At 45.7% G+C, this 16816-nt stretch overlaps 1 protein-coding gene across 4 annotated transcripts in view; it reads right to left on the reverse strand.

The window, feature by feature from the left end:
- The window catches only part of STYXL1 (serine/threonine/tyrosine interacting like 1), a 56643-nt gene that overhangs the window by 10137 nt on the left and 29690 nt on the right, over positions 1 to 16816 (reverse strand). For 3 of the 4 annotated variants that reach the window (XM_045074978.1, XM_045074977.1, XM_045074981.1), the window contains 3 exons: positions 12400 to 12545; positions 2899 to 2996; positions 1194 to 1306 (listed from right to left, as the gene is read on the reverse strand). In XM_045074978.1, coding sequence (XP_044930913.1) covers positions 1194 to 1306; positions 2899 to 2996; positions 12400 to 12545 — 357 coding nt within the window. Of the gene's footprint in view, positions 1 to 1193; positions 1307 to 2898; positions 2997 to 12399; positions 12546 to 13547; positions 13681 to 16816 lie in introns of all 4 variants that reach the window. The other variant, XM_045074980.1, reaches the window with a different exon arrangement.

Raw genomic sequence — 16816 nt, forward strand, 5'->3', positions numbered from 1 at the left:
CATTCACCTTGCACAGGGTGAGACCCGGGCTCTGGGCCTCGCTCCAGGCCTCATGACTCTGCGTCCACTTTTCTCTTTCAGTCGTGGTAAAACAGACATAACAGAGAACAGCCCATTGTCACCGTGTTTGGAGCTACGGTTCAACGGAAGAATTCACCACGCTGTGCGACCGTCACCACTGTCCACCTCCAGAACGTTCACATCCAGGAAACAACGCCCCATTCCCGCCACCTAACGTCCTCCTGGTTCATTCATGTGGCAGCAGGTATCAAAATGTCCTTCCTTTGTAAGGCTGAGGACTACTCCGTAGTGTGGAGAGATCACCTGTGTAGTATCCTGTCGTGTGTCATGGACACCTGGGTTACTCCTACATCTTGGCGATGGTGAGCCCCGCTGCTACGAACAGGACCCCACAAACATCTGAGCCCTGGCTCTGCTCCCTTCGGGTAGGTACCTCCCGGTGGGATTGCTGGCCATCTGACACTCTTCCTAGCCATCAATTTCTCCAAAGAGCACAGGGGGCCAATATCCAAAACCATTGGCAATGGGCTTGACCAAGGTCTTTCTTTGACCCTCCCCTTCCTTCCAGCATAGCCTCAGGCATACAGGGGAGTTTTGGGGCTCCACCGAAGCCCTCTGAAGTCTGGCACAAACTATGTCTCCCTAAGGGCCAGCTACCATCTCCTCATGCCATGGAAAGGCACTGCCCTCGGCGTCAGGAGCACTGGTTCCATGGGGTTTGTGGTGACAGGTCCCTAAACCCTTCTCCAGTCCGGATTAAGACCGTTGGAGCAGGTGCCCTTGGAGCCCTGCCAGGGTCATAGTTCTCCGGCTCCAACCAATAGCCAAAATGCACCTTCCTTGGAGAAGGCTGAAAGGACCCTGGTAGACAGACAGACAGCAGCGGGGGATACGCAGATGTGCTGCTGGCCATGGCCTTGCCCAGCCTGAGTCCCTGGGCCTGTCCCCTACGCCAAGCCCCAAGCCCTCATGCAATAGCCTCAGCCTCTGGCCTAGACCTTGGGGATCTTGACCTTGGGTGTGCTATGCTGGGTAAAGCACTGGACGTGCAGTTCCCTTTCCAGATCCTTCTCTTCCCACCTTCTAGTTAGGGCCGCCTTCCTCCCAGGTCCAGCTCTGACCCTGCCTGCTGGAGGGAGCTGCAGTCCGAGCCTTGACCAGGCAATGCGTACCTTCAAGGTCTGCTCGTTCCAGTGCATGAGGAAGGCCAAGACGGCCACGCAGCCGCGGTTGATGCCCAGGGTGGAAAAGACCAGGATGACCGAGCCAAGCTGGAGGTGAATTTCTGCAAAAGGAGAGAAAGGGGTAGGAGGCCAGTGGGGGCTTGAATGTGAGTTGCTGCGTTCAGTGGGCCCGAGGTCCAGGAGCGAGTTCAGACCCAGCACAGCAGGGTCCTGGCTGGCCATGTCACCTCTCTGGGACACGCTTGTGTCACCTGGCAAACAGGGACCCTCAGACCTCACTGGCAGTTCAAGAGAACCACCCTGGGGGGGTCAGCATGATCGTGCAAAGGTCTTTTCTTGGCTCTCCAGGCTTCCAGCCCAGGAAGCTCCACCACCAGCTGGCCTCTCCGGCTGGGATGGACGAAGGGATGGTCCCTCCACACACACCCCCAACCCCAGCACTCGGGGACCGACAGAGGCAGCGTGGCCTGGCCTAGGTGTGAACCCTGACCCTGCCACTCACAGGGTGTGGGGCCTGAGCGTGGTACTCCAAGCCACCGTTCTGTCAACTAGAACCCGGGGGGTCAGTAGACTACCTGTGAGACTACCTATGAGACTCTGTGCTGTACCCAGCCCAGCACCTGGCCCAGGGAGGTCAGCTATAATCACACCAAAAGAAGCCCCTGAGGCTATCTTGTAGGTGCAGAGGAAGGCCAAGCGGGCTTCCTAGGCTAGTCCCATCACCCCCCAAGCACCGGAGATAATCACAGACCGTCAGCACTGGAAGAGGACCACGAGCTCATGAGCCAGTGCCTCATCATATGGACAAGGAAACAGAAGCACAGAACAGTTAAGGGCTCGCCCAGAGCCACCCAGCAAGGCAGGGCTGGAGAGGGACCCTCTCGGCCACAGGGCTCTGCCACCCTGCGGCAGGACACACGGCCAAGTGGCAACCTCAGATCCTAGTCAAGTGATAGCTGAACCTCCTGGGCAGATAAGGGACGTCCTCTTCCAGCCACCACAGGCGGCCAGACGAGCAGGGGCTGCACTGCGGTACAGCAGGTAGTCCCAGGCCGGGGCCCTGGACCCGACTCGACCTCACTCTCTCCAGCCACTGTGCTCTGGGGCAATCCTGAGACCCGAATGACTGACAGTTCCACCTTCCATGAGCGGTCATGGCCAGGTGTGGTGGGAGAGCTAAAGGGGCACTGCACACATGGGGGGATCGCGGAGATCAGAGCTGGGAGGGTCCCAGAGCTTTCTTTCTACCCTCCCCCCACCCGCAGACCAGACAGGAGGGCAGGGACGGAGCCCAGGCCCGAGCAGGCCTCCCTGAACGCCTGCACCCACAGTGGACCAACAGGTGCTCACTGACCAAGAGGCTCGGTGAGGCCAGGACTGGGGCCTGGCCAGACCCTAGAGGGCCTAGCAGTCCAGCCAGGGCCATAACACGGGGCACTCAATGGGCAATGTGGAGCTCTTATTCAGCCCCACGTCCCCCAAGGTAAACGTGTCTGTCCACACTCCGAGAGCTCCCGAGGGCCAAGCTTGTCCTGGGGCCCGGCTGCCCTGGCTGGGCTGGTGCTGGGCCCTGCCCTTCCTCTCCTCAGTGCTGGCTGTCACCCTCAGGAACAGGCCTGTGGACAAGGTGCCACAGCCCCCTCTGGTCCCTGGGCACAGGGAAGCCACTGCCTGGTCAGAGATCATTCCTTACCAAGGAAGTGGCAGAGGTGCCGTAAAAAGGGGGAAATGTTGGCTTCTGGGGAATCTTCTATCTTGATGTGCAGAAGTTTGTCACTGTCGTCCACGAAACTAAACAGAAGGAAAGCCCAGGAAATCAGGCAGATTCGCAGACCACCCCCCCCCCATCCCCACCAGAGTGAGCCTCGTGCAGACGGGACCACATGGAAGGGATGTCGAGGATAAGTAGGTGGGCAAATGCCGAGCTGTCTCAGAAACTGGCACCTGCCTCGTGGGGGTGTCCGTTAGGTGAAGTCAGTTACTCCATGGAAAGCATTTGGCAATCTGCTTGGCACATAGTAACTGCTCAATAAATGTGACATCATTATCGTCAACCACTCATGGTGCTTCCTTGGAGTATGGTGCAGAAGACCAAATGAGGAAGGGAAGGAACCGGTAATGAGCTTGGAGAATGAACCTGCTATGTTGAATGGAGAAAGCCAGGTAAGAGCGATGGAGAGTGTTGGGGTGGCGGGGGGTTCTCTGAGATGGGGTGGTCAGGGAAGGCTTTGAGCAGAGGCTAAAGGAGGTGACGGAGCAAGCCAGGCAGCCATCTGAGGAAAGAGGGTTCTGGGTAGGGGAGAACACAAGTGCGAAGGTGCGGAGAGGCAGCATGTTTAATGAATTCAAGAAACAACAGAGAGGTGAGTTACTAGAACTTCTGAACAAGGGGGAGAGAAGAGGGGGAGGAGGCATGCAGCAGGTTCTAGGAGAGGAGGCCTACAAGGAGCCTGCAGAATGTGTGGCACATAGTATGTGGGCAATGTTAGTTATGAAGACTGGTCTGCTGGTGACATTGGGCAGCATGTAGACCTCTGTAGCATGCAGAAAGCTGCAGCAGATTCAGAAACAAAAAGAGGCTGGTTTAGTTTCGGCACTTACAAGAACAATTCCCATCCATCCATCTGTCTGTTCATCCTTTCCTCCCTATCTCTCACTCTCTCTCTCCCTCCCCCATCTATCCATCCATCCATCCAACCATCAATCCATCCATCCATCTGTCCATCCAACCATCCATCCATCCGTCCATCCAACCATCCATCCATCCAACCATCCATCCAACCATCCGTCCATCCATCCATCCATCCATCCAACCATCCATCCATCCGTCCATCCATCTGACCATCCATCTGACCATCCATCCATCCATACATACATACATACATACATCCAACCATACATACATACATCCAACCATCCACCCAACCATCCATCCATCCATCCATCCATCCATCCATCCAACCATCCATTCCTTCTTCCCTCAGACACTCAATGCCTACTGTGTGCCAGAATTTGAGCTGGACCTTAATGGACAGAAGCTGAACCAAAGAGGGCCGGCATCTCCCAGCTTCAAGGAGTTCCCAGTCTAGTGGGGGAGGTGGACCTAGAAAGAAATAGCCCCAATCCAATGGGCTAGGTTTACGGATAAAGCCCTGCACATGATACTGGAGAGGAAGGGCAGGGAGAAGACGAGGAAGCTGGGGAAAGCTTCACAAGGTAGGAGGCATCTAGGTGGAGAAGGTGGAAGGATTCAAGGTTACTATGTAAATATCAACTGCATTTCTATACATTGGCAACAAACAGCCAGAAAGTGAAATTTTAAAAATACCATTAATGACCACCTCAAAAACACCAAATACTTGGGAAAAAAGCTGACACAAGATGCGCAAGTTTCCTGTACCCTGGAAACATTTTCAAAAGAAATCAAAGAGCAGAGTAAATGAAGGGGCAGACCGTGCTCACAACCGGGAGACTCAACATGGGTAAGGATGTCAGTTCTCCCCACATTGGCCTCTGGATTCAATTCTATCCTGAGCAATATTCCAGCAAGGTCTTTGTAAAGACTGACAAGAGGATTCCAAAGTGTATTGGGTATGCAAAGGAGACAACTGTGAAAAAGAACAGAAGGAGAGGACCAGCTCTCCTGGATTTTACAATTATAAAGCTATAGTAGACAAGAGTGCAGAATTGATTGAAAGAAAAACACAGACCAATGCAAGAGAATCAAAAATCCAGTTATATGACATGGAGGCAGCTAGAGGGCATTATGCTGCGCGAAATAAGTTAATCAGAGAAAGACAATTGTCATATGATCTCCCGGATATGAGGAATTTGAGAGCAGGGCCGGAGGTTGTGGAGGGTAGGGTAGGGAAGGAAAAAATGAAACAAGATGGGATCGGGAGGGAGAAAAACCTAAGAGACTTTTAATCTCGGGAAACAAACTGAGGGTTGCTGGGGGGTGGGGGAGGGATGGGTGGCTGGGTTATGGACATTGGGGAGGGTATGGGCTATGGTGAGTGTTGTGAAATGTGTAAGACTGACAATTCACAGACCTGTACCCCTGGGGCAAATAATACATTATATGTTAATTTAAACAATTTACTGATTTAAAAAAACTCCAGTTATAATACCACACACACACACACACATGGACAACTGATTTTCAACAAAGATATCTAATCAGACAACAGGAAAAGGATCTCTTTTTTTCCCACCCAATAATGGCCTCCATATGCAAAACAATGAACTTTATTCTCCATCTGGCACTATATGTAAGAATTATTTCAAAATGGATCACAAGTTGTTAAAGGTATAACCATAAAACTTTTAGCAAAAAATATAGGAGAAAATCCTTGTTGAAACTCAAGTGTCTATACAAGCACGGGTCTCCTAGGACTCCGTTCTGCTCCATTGGTATATGCTTCTATCCTGTACCAATATCACGACTTTCTTGTTGCTTAAGACTTGGTATCTGGTCAAACAAGTTTCCTATTTGTTGTTCTTTGATATTCAGCTACTTTGACTCTTTGCATTTCCATATAAATTTTAGAATTACTCTAAAACCTACTGGACTCTTATGGGCACTACACAGAATCAATAGATCAATTGGACAAGAACCAAGATCTTTACAAAATGGAGCTTCTAATCCACACCCACAGTACATCCTCCATTTATTCAGGTAATTTAAAATAATATCTTAGGGGCGACTGGGTGGCTCAGTGGGTTAAGCCTCTGCCTTTGGCTCAGGTCGTGATCTCAGGGTCCTGGGATCGAGCCCCACATTGGGCTCTCTGCTCAGAGGGGAGCCTGCTTCCGCCTCTCTCTATGCCTGCCTCTCTGCCTACTTGTGATCTCTCTGTCAAATAAATAAATAAAATTTTAAAAATAAAATAATATCTTCTATGGGGCCCCTGTATGGCTCAGTCAGTAGAATATGCAACTCTTGACCTCAGGGTTGTGAGTTCAAGCCCCACATTGGGTATTGAGGTTACTTAAAAAAAATTTTTTTAATAGGGCACCTGTGGCTCAGTCGCTTAAGCATCTGCCTTCAGCTCAGGTCATGGGTCCAGGGTCCTGAGATCAAGCCCCGCATTGGGCAATCCTTGTTCAGTGGGGAGCTTGCTTCTCCCTCTCTCTGCCTGCTGCCCGCCCCCCTGCCTGTACTCTCTTTCTCTGTCAAGTAAAAAAATAAAATCTTTAAAAAAAAATTCTTATAAAAATATAAAATAAAACCTGTTTGTTCAGGTAAAATCCTTTTTTAGGATTTTATTTATTTATTTGATCAGGGTAGGGGGTGGAAACAGAGAGGGAGGGAACACAAGCAGGGGAAGCGGGAAAGGGAGAAGCAGGCTCCCCACAAAGCAGGGAGCCCTACTCAGGGCTCGATCCCAGGACCCTGGGATCCTGACCTCAGCCAAAGGCAGACACTTAATGACTGAGCCACCCAGGCGCCCCTATTCAGGTACCTTAATAATTCCCAGTCGTGTTGTGTAATTTTCTGGTAAGATCTTACACATCCTTAATCAGGTAGAATCCTAGGCACTTAATATTTTTATGCTATTGTGTGTTTTTATTTTTTTTATTTTTTTATTTTTTTAAAGATTTTATTTATTTATTTGACAGACAGAGATCACAAGTAGGCAGAGAGGCAGGCAGAGAGAGAGGAGGAAGCAGGCTCCCTGCTGAGCAGAGAGCCCGATGCGGGACTTGATCCCAGGACTCTGAGATCATGACCTGAGCCGAAGGCAGCGGCTTAACCCACTGAGCCACCCAGGCGCCCCTATTGTGTGTTTTTAAATGTTCAGTTTGTTTCTTGTTTGCAAAAAAACAATTGATGTTCGTATATTTCTGGAACCCAGAAGACTTATTTAAGTCTAATAATCTCTCCGTAACTTGTTTCCGCTTCTCTGCTTATATAATTATATTGCCTGATTAATTTTTTTCCTTTCAATTCCTATCTTCTTTCTGTCAAATTCACTAACCAGAACCTCTAATACAGTGTTAAACAGTGACAGCTCGGCATCTTTGCCTGGTTTCCAGACCCAGAGGGAAAATTTCCAATATTTTATCATTAAATGTGATGTTCGCTGTAGAGATTTTTATAGATTTTTTTTCATTTGATCAAAATTCCCCTCGATTCCCAGTTTGCTTAGAGTTTTTCTTTAAATCGTGAATGTACAGTAAATATTAAATGCTTTCACTGCATCTATTGAAATAATCCTGACTTTTCCTTTAGGTTATTGATACGGTTAACTACATGGACAGATTTTTCAGACGCTGAAACACCCCTGTACCCTTGGAATAAACCCAATTTAGTGATCACATATCCGCCTTCTCCTCTTGCTCTGTGGTCAGCGTGCTAATGTTTTGTGTAGGATTTTTACATCTCTGTGTATGAAGAAAATTAGTCTACAGTTCTCTTGCATTATGTTGTCAGATTGTAAAATCAGAGTTATCCTAGTCTCATAAAACGGTGAAAATTATTCCTCTCCTTTATTCTCTAAAAGAGAAATTTAATATTGGCTTATTTCCTCCTTAACCATTGGGTAAAATTCTTCACTGAAGCCTGAATTTTCTCTAGAAGAAATTTGTTAGTTATTGATACTAATCAAATTTTCCATTTTGTAGGATGTCAATTTTGATAGGTTGTATTTTTAAAAAATTCATTCATCTAAATTTTCATACTTATAGTTAGGTGTTCATATATCCTAAGATCCTTTTAATGTTTATAGAATAAGTAGGGGCTCTTTTTAAAAATGGCTATTTGTACCCTTTTTTTGCCAATGATTTATCAGATTTATTAGTTTTTTTAAAAACTACTGTGACTTTCTTAAACTTCTCCATTTCGTTGTTTCTATTTCAATAATCTCTACTACTATTCCTTCCCTCTTCATTATTTGGGTTAGATTACTGTTCCTTTGGTCCTTCCTTGAAATGACTAGCCCTGCTTTTTAATAGATGCATTTAAGACTATAAATTTCCCTTTACCCACAGCTTAACTGCACTCTACAAGTTTTGATACATTATATCTTTGCTATCCTGTAGTTGAAAATATTTCCTCATTTCCATCAGGAGTCCTTCTTTAACCCATGCTATTTAAAAATTTATTTCTAGGGGCACCTGGATGGCCCCAACTCCTGGTCTCAGCTCAGGTCTTGATCTCGGGGTTGTGAGTTCAAGTCCCGCATTCACTCAAGCCCCACAGCCCTTCATGCTGGGCATGGAGCCTGCTGAAATAAATAAAAATAAAAATTTATTTCTAAGTGTCCAGTAATTTTCTGGTTATATTTTTAAATTCTTGCTTTCTAACTCCTAATAAGTTTTCTAACTTCTAACCTTCTACGTTGAAAAACAACTGTATGTGATTTTAAATCTTCTGAAATTGGTGGAGTCTTACGTTATGGACCCTCATGCTGTCGAGTTTTATAAATGCTCCCCCCACGGAAACTTATTTTTTTTTTTTAAGATTTTATTTATCTGCGAGTGTGAGTGAGGGAAGGGGGAGAGGGAGAGAAGCAGACTCTCCACTGAGGAAGCCTGACCTGGGGCTTGATCCTATAACCACCACACCATCCCCTCCCACGAGATCATGACCTGAACCAAAATCAAGAGTCGGACACCCAACCTACTGAGCCACCCCGGCGTCCCCCTCCGTGTAAATGTTTTTAAAAATACAGACTCAGCAGTTGCAGGATGCCATTTTTCTGTTTCTCTTATAAAGATAATTTTTTTTTCTTTTCTAGTCTGTTAATATGGTAAATTACATTGATTTCCTCACGTTGAACCAAAGAGACCTTCCTGGAAGAAATACATGGTCATGTATTTCTCTTTATATAATTTTGTTAAGTTTGCTAAAATTTTTATCAAGGATTTTTATACCGGTGTTCACGAGGTTTGTGGTTTTCCTTTATTATAAAGTCTCTGTCAGCTTCGGGTATCAGAGTAATGATGGTCTCACATAAGTGAATAAGAAAGTGTCTTCTCCTGTTTTCTGGAAGACTATGTAGATCAGTATTATTTCTTCCTTAAATGTTCAGCTGAACTCACCAGTGAAGCTATATGGGCCTGGAGTCCTCGTTGTGAAAAGGTTTTTAACTATGAATTCAATTCCTTTAACAGGTAGGGGTCTATTCTATGATGCATTTTTTTGTTAAACGAGCATGGATAGCTTGAGTCCTTCAAGGAATTGGTTCATTTAATTTAAATTTCAAACACACTGACAGAAAATCACTCATAACATTTCCTAATTATTTTTAAATTTTCAGGTAAAGTTTTACTGAGATCACTGTAGATTCACTTACAGTTGTAAGAAATACAGAGAGATCTACTGTACCCTTTGTTTGCATAGTTTCCCCAGTGGTAACATTCTGCAGAACTGTAAGAGCACAACCAGGATATTGATGCTGATACAATCCATCAATTGTATTCAGATCTCCCCAGTTTTGCTTGTATTTTGTTCAAGTGTGCATGTGTGTGTGTGTGTGTGTGTGTGTTGTTTTCTATTCACTTACTTCTGCTCTTATCATATAATTTCCTTCCTTCCTCCTTCTTATGTATTTTAATTTTTTTTTTTTTTAAGTTGGAAGTTTAGGACCTTGATTTGATTTGAAACTCTTCTAATAGAGGCATTTAGGCTATAAATTTCCCTCTATGTACTGCTTTAGCTGCACCCACAAATTTTGATATGTGGGGTTTTATTTTCATTCAGTCCAAAATACCTTCTGACTTCCCTTTTGGTTTCTTTGTGACCCATAGGCTACTTAGAAATGTACTGCTTATGGGGCGCCTGGGTGGCTCAGTGGGTTAAGCCACTACCTTCGGCTCAGGTCATGATCTCAGGGTCCTGGGATCGAGTCCCACATCGGGCTCTCTGCTCAGCAGGGAGCCTGCTTCCTTCTCTCTCTCTCTCTGCCTGCCTCTCAGTGTACTTGTAATTTCTCTCTGTGAAATAAATAAATAAAATCTTTAAAAAAAAAAAAAAAAAAAAGAAAGAAATGTACTGCTTAGTTTCCAAGCATTTGGGATTCTTCCCATATTTCTTGTTTGGTTTATTGGCTTCTAACTTAACTCCACTGTAGTCAGAGAGCATAATTTTTTATAACAAATTATTTTTCTTTTGATATTTGTTTTAATACCCAGAATAGTATATCTTGTCAAAAATATTCCATGTTCTCTTGAGAAGAATGTATCCTATAGAACACATTCAAAGACCAGAAGAACACTACTGTTATTGGGTGAAATGTCCTATAATTGTCAGTTAGGCAATTTTGCTCTTCTAGTCTTTGAAATTATGACCTATTTTCTGTGTATTGATAGAGAGATTAAAATCTGATTATAACTGTGGATTACTCTAGAATCTATGGTCCAGATTAGTTGATCATCTTCTCATAATGAAATGACCCTCTAGATCTGGTTGTATTCTTTGCTATAAAGTTCAGTTTATCTAATAATGCAGTCACTCCAAAAGTTGTTTTTTTGTTTTGTTTTGTTTTAATTAGTCATAGCCTTAAGTATCTTTTTCCATCCATTTTAACCTATCTTCATTTTTTATTTTAAAAGTATGTTTTGAGGCACCTGGGTGGCTCAGTGGGCTAAAGCCTCTGCCTTTGGCTCAGGTCATAGATCAGCATCCTGGGATCGAGCCCCACATCAGGCTCTCTGCTCAGCAGGGAGCCTGCTTCCTCCTCTCTGCCTGCCTCTCTGCCTACTTGTGATCTCTCTCTGTCAAATAAATAAATAAAATCTTTAAAAAATAATAAAAATAAAAAGTATGTTTCTGGGGCACCTGACAGGCTCAGTCAGAGAAGCATTCAACTCATGATCATAGGGTCATGGGTTCAAGCCTCACACTGGGTGCAGAGATTACTTAAATATATAAACTTTAAAAAAAGATAAAGTTTCTTGTAGATCGCCTACAACACCTCTGCCTTTAAATTGGGGGTAATTAGACCACTTTCACTTAGTGTGATCGTTGACAATCATCCTGCTGTTTCTTTTCTATTGGCCTCATCTCTGTTTTGTTCCTTTTTTCTTGCCTTCTTTGGGATATTTTAAATTCCATTTTTTCTTTTTTTTGTCTTATGAATTATAACTGTTTTATTTTTTGTTTTGTTCTAGCTTTTGGTAGTTACTTCAGAATTTCCAGAACACATCTTCAACCTTTCACACCTATACCACTTCATGTAGAGTAAGACCCTTCCAAGGGTCTACTTCTTCTTCTTCTTCTTTTTTTTTTTTAGATTTTATTTATTTATTTAGAGAGAGAGAGCGAGTACAGGCAGACAAGAGTGGCAGGCAGAGGCAGAGGGAGAAGCAGGCTCCCTGCCGAGCAAGGAGCCCGATGTGGGACTCGATCCCAGGATGCTGAGATCATGACCTGAGCTGAAGGCTGCCGCCCAACCAACTGAGCCACCCAGGTGTCCCCCAAGGGTCTACTTCTATTCAGCCTCTTCCTGCCTAGGAAGCTGTGGGCACACATATTACTTCTACACATGTCATAATCTCAAAATACATTGTTACTATTTTTTCTGTGGCCAATTAGGTTTTTTTTTGTCTTGTTTTTGTTGTTTTAGAGGGTGGGAGGCAGAGGGAGGGGGAGAGGGAGAATCTTAAGCAGGTTCCAGGCCCAGCACAAGCCTGACAAGGGGCTCAAACTCATGAACCTGGGATCATGACCTGAACCAAAATCAAGAGTCAGATGTTTTAACTGACGGAGCCACCCAGGTGCCCCTTGTGATCAGTTATGTTTCGAAGAGATCTAACAGTGACAGCGAAAGTGTTTTACATTTATCTACATAATTATTTCTGGTGATAAACTTTGTTTATGGTTTTTATCCAACATAGGAATTTGTTTATGAACCAGCAGTCTGCTATAGGAGCCCCAGTGGACTAAGGGGTCACTTCTCAGAGGCCCTGAGAAGTTGGGTAAATGGAATTCTCTGCACCATAATGGTAAACACCAGGAAAACCCTCCTTTTGCTGAGATCTGAAGGGTAAGTAATGGGTCTCGAGGCAGAGGACGCCATGGCCAAGCCAGGAAACAGACTACAAACCACAAACAGAGGAAGGAAGTACAGAGCCTATACTAGCGGATGCCGATTTCTAAGGCCCTTTCCGCTCTAGAAATGCATGGAACTAGGAATCTTATGTAAATGCTTAATTTAAAAAAAAGAAAATCAATAGTATTTCTACTCACAATGGCCCCGTCTCCATGGAGACATTGACATGTGCTTTGATTTTCAAATCCTTCTGAATTTTCGGGTCGCAGGCTTGCCTGAAATTGCCCAGGTAGAGCTTGCCTGGAATTATTTCAGCAGGGTAGGGCTGAAAGGCATCCAGTTCCTGAGGGAGAGGAAGGAGAGAGGCTGCTGTACAGAATACATGAGCTGTAGGCCATAGGGTGAGATATTCTTTCCCCAGGGAAGAAACGGTTTTTGTTTTCTGTCTCTTGAAATGTGGCTCGGTGTTAGAAAGATAATCTAGAATAATAAATGAGACTGACTGGCAGGAGGAGTGAGAAGGCTGATAGTCATAGGATGGGGTCACTGAGCCACAGGACAGCACGCTGCATCCCAACACGGACACCCCACTTACCCCCCATGGCACCTGTGGGCACTTTTCTGGGTGCACAAAGATTGGCCTCTGATACCCCTCGATGCAGAACTGCATAAATCCAGGGTATATCCAGTAGGGGGAAAGGGGAGGGTGGGAAGATTTGTATTATTACATTTTTTTTAAGGTTTTATTTATTTATTTGACAGAGAGAAATCACAAGTAGATGGAGAGGCAGGTAGAGAGAGAGAGAGAGGGAAGCAGGCTCCCCGCTGAGCAGAGAGCCCGATGCGGGACTCGATCCCAGGACCCTGAGATCATGACCTGAGCCGAAGGCAGCGGCTTAACCCACGGAGCCACCCAGGCGCCCCTGTATTATTACATTTTTTAAAAAGATTTTATTCATTTATTTGACAGAGATCACAAGTAGGCAGAGAGGCAGGCAGAGAGAGAGGGGGAAGCAGGCTCCCTTCTGAGCAGAGAGCCCGATGCGGGACTCGATCCCAGGACTCTGAGATCATGACCTGAGCCGAAGGCAGAGACTTAGCCCACTGAGCCACCCATTACATTATTACATATAATTATATTCTATTATCATTGAAGGGACAGCTCCTTTATTATATAATTATATATTTATATTAATGACATAATTGTACTATATTTCTGGAGGCCACCAGAATTTTAACACCTTTTTAAAAGCAAAAAAACAAAAAACAAAAAAACAAACAAACAAACAAAAAAAAAAACAAAAAACAAAAAAAACAAAAAAACACCCACACTGAAACTACTCACAGAGAGCCTATGTGTCATTAGGAAGTGAATTCTGGCGAGTTCTGACGTAGGCAGGTAGGGAGGCCAGGACACCACCTCATGGAAGCTCCCTGGAATCCCAGGTCCAAAGTTATGATACGAAAAATTGGGGTCTCTTTGGAAAACAAAGACACGATGAGAAAAACTAATCCCACATTCCTCCAAAATGTGTCCTAGGAAACGGTGGTCCCTTCCGAGGCACTCTGGGGAAAAGGGGTGTAAAGAATCAAAGACATACGGGGAACAGCACCTAGGATATCCCGGTCTCAGAAATTCACAACGCACGTAACCAAGGAACGGCAGGAGAAGGAAAAAGCAGTAAAAAAAAAAAAAAAAAAAAAAAAAAAAAAAAAAAAAAAAATCCACTAACCACAGCCACTGTGGAAAACAGTATGGAGTCTTTTCAAAAACTTAAAAATAGAACTACCAAATGATCGAGCCATGCCACTTCTTGGGACATATCCAAAGGAGAGGAAATCACGGTGTTGAGTACCTCCCGTGCTCCCTCCAGCATTACTCACAGCAGCCAAGACACAGAAACAACCTCAGTGTCCACCAACAGATGAACAGATAAAGAAAACACGGCCTGTGTCCAGAATGGGCTATTACTCAGGCGTCAGAAAGAAAGATCTCCCACCATTCCTGACAATGTGGGTAGGCCCTGAGGGCACAGGAATATGGCATCTTATTGCTTCATTTTATTTTGCTTTGAAGATGCTGCCATTTTGGGATGCCTGGGTGGCTCAGTGGGTTAAGCCTTTGCCTTCGGCTCGGGTCATGATTTCAGGGTCCTGGGATCGAGTCCTGCATCGGGCTCTCTGCTCAGCAGGAAGCCTGCTTCCCTTCCTCTCTCTGCCTGCCTCTCTGCCTACTTGTGATCTGTCAAATAAATAAATAAAATCTTAAAAAACAAAAAGGTATGTCCATTTTTTTAGACATAATGTTCTTGCCCACTTAACAGACTACAGTACAGTCTAAACACAACTTTTATACACAGCAAAAAATTCATTTGCCTTGCTTTACTACAATATGGGCTTTATTGTAGTGGTCTGGAACCAAACCCACAATATTCTCAAGGCATGCCCATAAGTCACACGGAGAAAGCTACTGCAGGATCTCACTTATACGCGGGAGCTGAAAAGGCCAAATTCACAGAAACAGAGAGCAGAACGGTGGTTGGCAGGGGCTCAGGAGTGGGGAAAATGGGAGATGTTGGTCAAAAGGGCACGGACTTCCAGACGTAAGAGGCGCAAGTTTTGGCAATCTGGTCACAGCATGGGGACTTCAGTTAACAATACCGTATTACATACTTGAAAGTTGCTGGGAGAGTAGATCTTAAACGTTCTCACCATCAAGTACACAAAATGGCAACTGGTTAAGATGATGGATGGGTTACTCAACCCTACTGGGTTGATCCTTTCACAATATATAGATGTATCAAGTCAACACCTCATGCACCTGAAACTTACATGTGTTCTGTGTCAATTTTATCTCAAGAAAATTGAAGGGAAATTTTACAGAATCTGATTGTTCCAAGAATGTCAACCAAGTCGTTTAAAAAAAAATTGTCATCGAATAGTAATTTATAATTTATAATATATATATTTATAAATATAATTTATAAACTAGTTGGAAAACAGCCAGTAAAACATGGCAGGCTAATGCTATTCCCAAATGGTACCTCCTGGGAACTGCGGAAAACCTTCCTAGTGGTTCCTTGGGCAGACGTTTTGTAGCCCAGATGTTTATAATGGCACAGTGGCTACAGGTTTATTATTTACATGGGTTGCAAATTATTTGTGGTATTTAGTACAATAAAAACTAGACAGGGGCGCCTGGGTGGCTCAGTGGGTTAAGCCACTGCCTTCGGCTCAGGTCATGATCCCAGGGTCCTGGGATCGAGTCCCACATCGGGCTCTCTGCTCAGCGGGGAGCCTGCTTCCTCCTCTCTCTCTCTCTGCCTGCCTCTCTGCCTACTTGTGATCTCTCTTTGACAAATAAATAAATAAAATCTTTAAAAAAAAAAAAAACTAGGCATAACCTCAAGAAAACAAATAAAACCCCCACCCACGTTGTATAAATTGTGGTTTCCAATACAATCTGTTTAGAAGTCCTTTTGGGTGTGAATGTTCCACGGGAAATGCTGACCTATGTAATTTCAAAGGTCAAACCTAGTTCTAAAATTCCTCGGGCTCCGAGTGGGACTCAGAAGAACCGCAGGCCTCCTGCCCTTAGCCCACACCCCTCCCAGTGAGCTTAACTGCAAGCCGACATCCTTCCCAAGCTGTCAGCCTCAAAAAGCCTTTCTCGAAGAACAGACGGCAAGCCAAGCCAATGCTTAAGTGCGCAAAAGGGACACAGGACACTTCTACCTGCAGGCAGGCCCGCTCCATACGACCCAAAGCTTCCCCAGGGCTCGGGCTGACTGCACCCAGGACGCTCAGCTTGCTGGAGCCAAAGGACATCCCCCAGCGTCATCCAGAAAATGTCCCTAAACACCCGACACAGACCTATCAACTCTTCCTGCTGCTTCCAAACCCGCTTCCTTTCCTGCGGCTGCGTGGCAGGGGAAAACAGGCCGGGCTGGTGAGAGCAAGCGTGTGTTAGTTCTAGATGCCATGCCTTTGACGCCCATATCCATGAGGATGTCCAAACTGAGCCCGCAGCCCTCCCCCACACTGCCTCCACCTCCCGTGCCCCCCACCTGTCACCCACACCAAGAACCCGGGCACTGATCCCAGGCTCCTCCCCCCCCCAGGCTCCTCCCCCCCCCCGAAGTCTCACTCACCCACCCCGTGTCTCATCAGTGCCACTGCCCAAGTGCTTCCCGAATCTGTCACCTACTCGCCATCAGGGGCTTCCACCTTCCCCAGACCCACCCAGCAGCCCCTACGGGTCTGCTTTCCAAAACCATGACCGCTGCGGAACTTTGTCGAGCGCCAGTCCTCCCCAAACCCCAGGGCTCACGTTGTAGCCCCAACACCTCTTGCTCCCAGCGAAATCTCATTTAAGGGAGGCCACGTGTAAAGCAGAGGAAATGAGAAGTCGCTCTGTCTAAAGGCCACGTTCAGCACCGCCACCCGCCCTCCTAGAAGGAGCTCCTTGGGGAGCAGCAGGGATACCCCTGTTTTCCACCATCTCAGAACATGTAGGAGGGAACTGGGGCTTTCATCCTTGCCCCGGAACGACTCACAAAGGTCCGGAAGCGGGGAGAGACTAACACGAGGTGCCTACACTCTATGGAAGGCCAC

This window comes from Mustela putorius, unplaced genomic scaffold, assembly GCF_011764305.1.
Source record: "Mustela putorius furo isolate JIRA1106 unplaced genomic scaffold, ASM1176430v1.1 tig00000139_pilon_pilon_pilon, whole genome shotgun sequence".
Taxonomy (NCBI): Eukaryota; Metazoa; Chordata; class Mammalia; order Carnivora; family Mustelidae; genus Mustela; species Mustela putorius.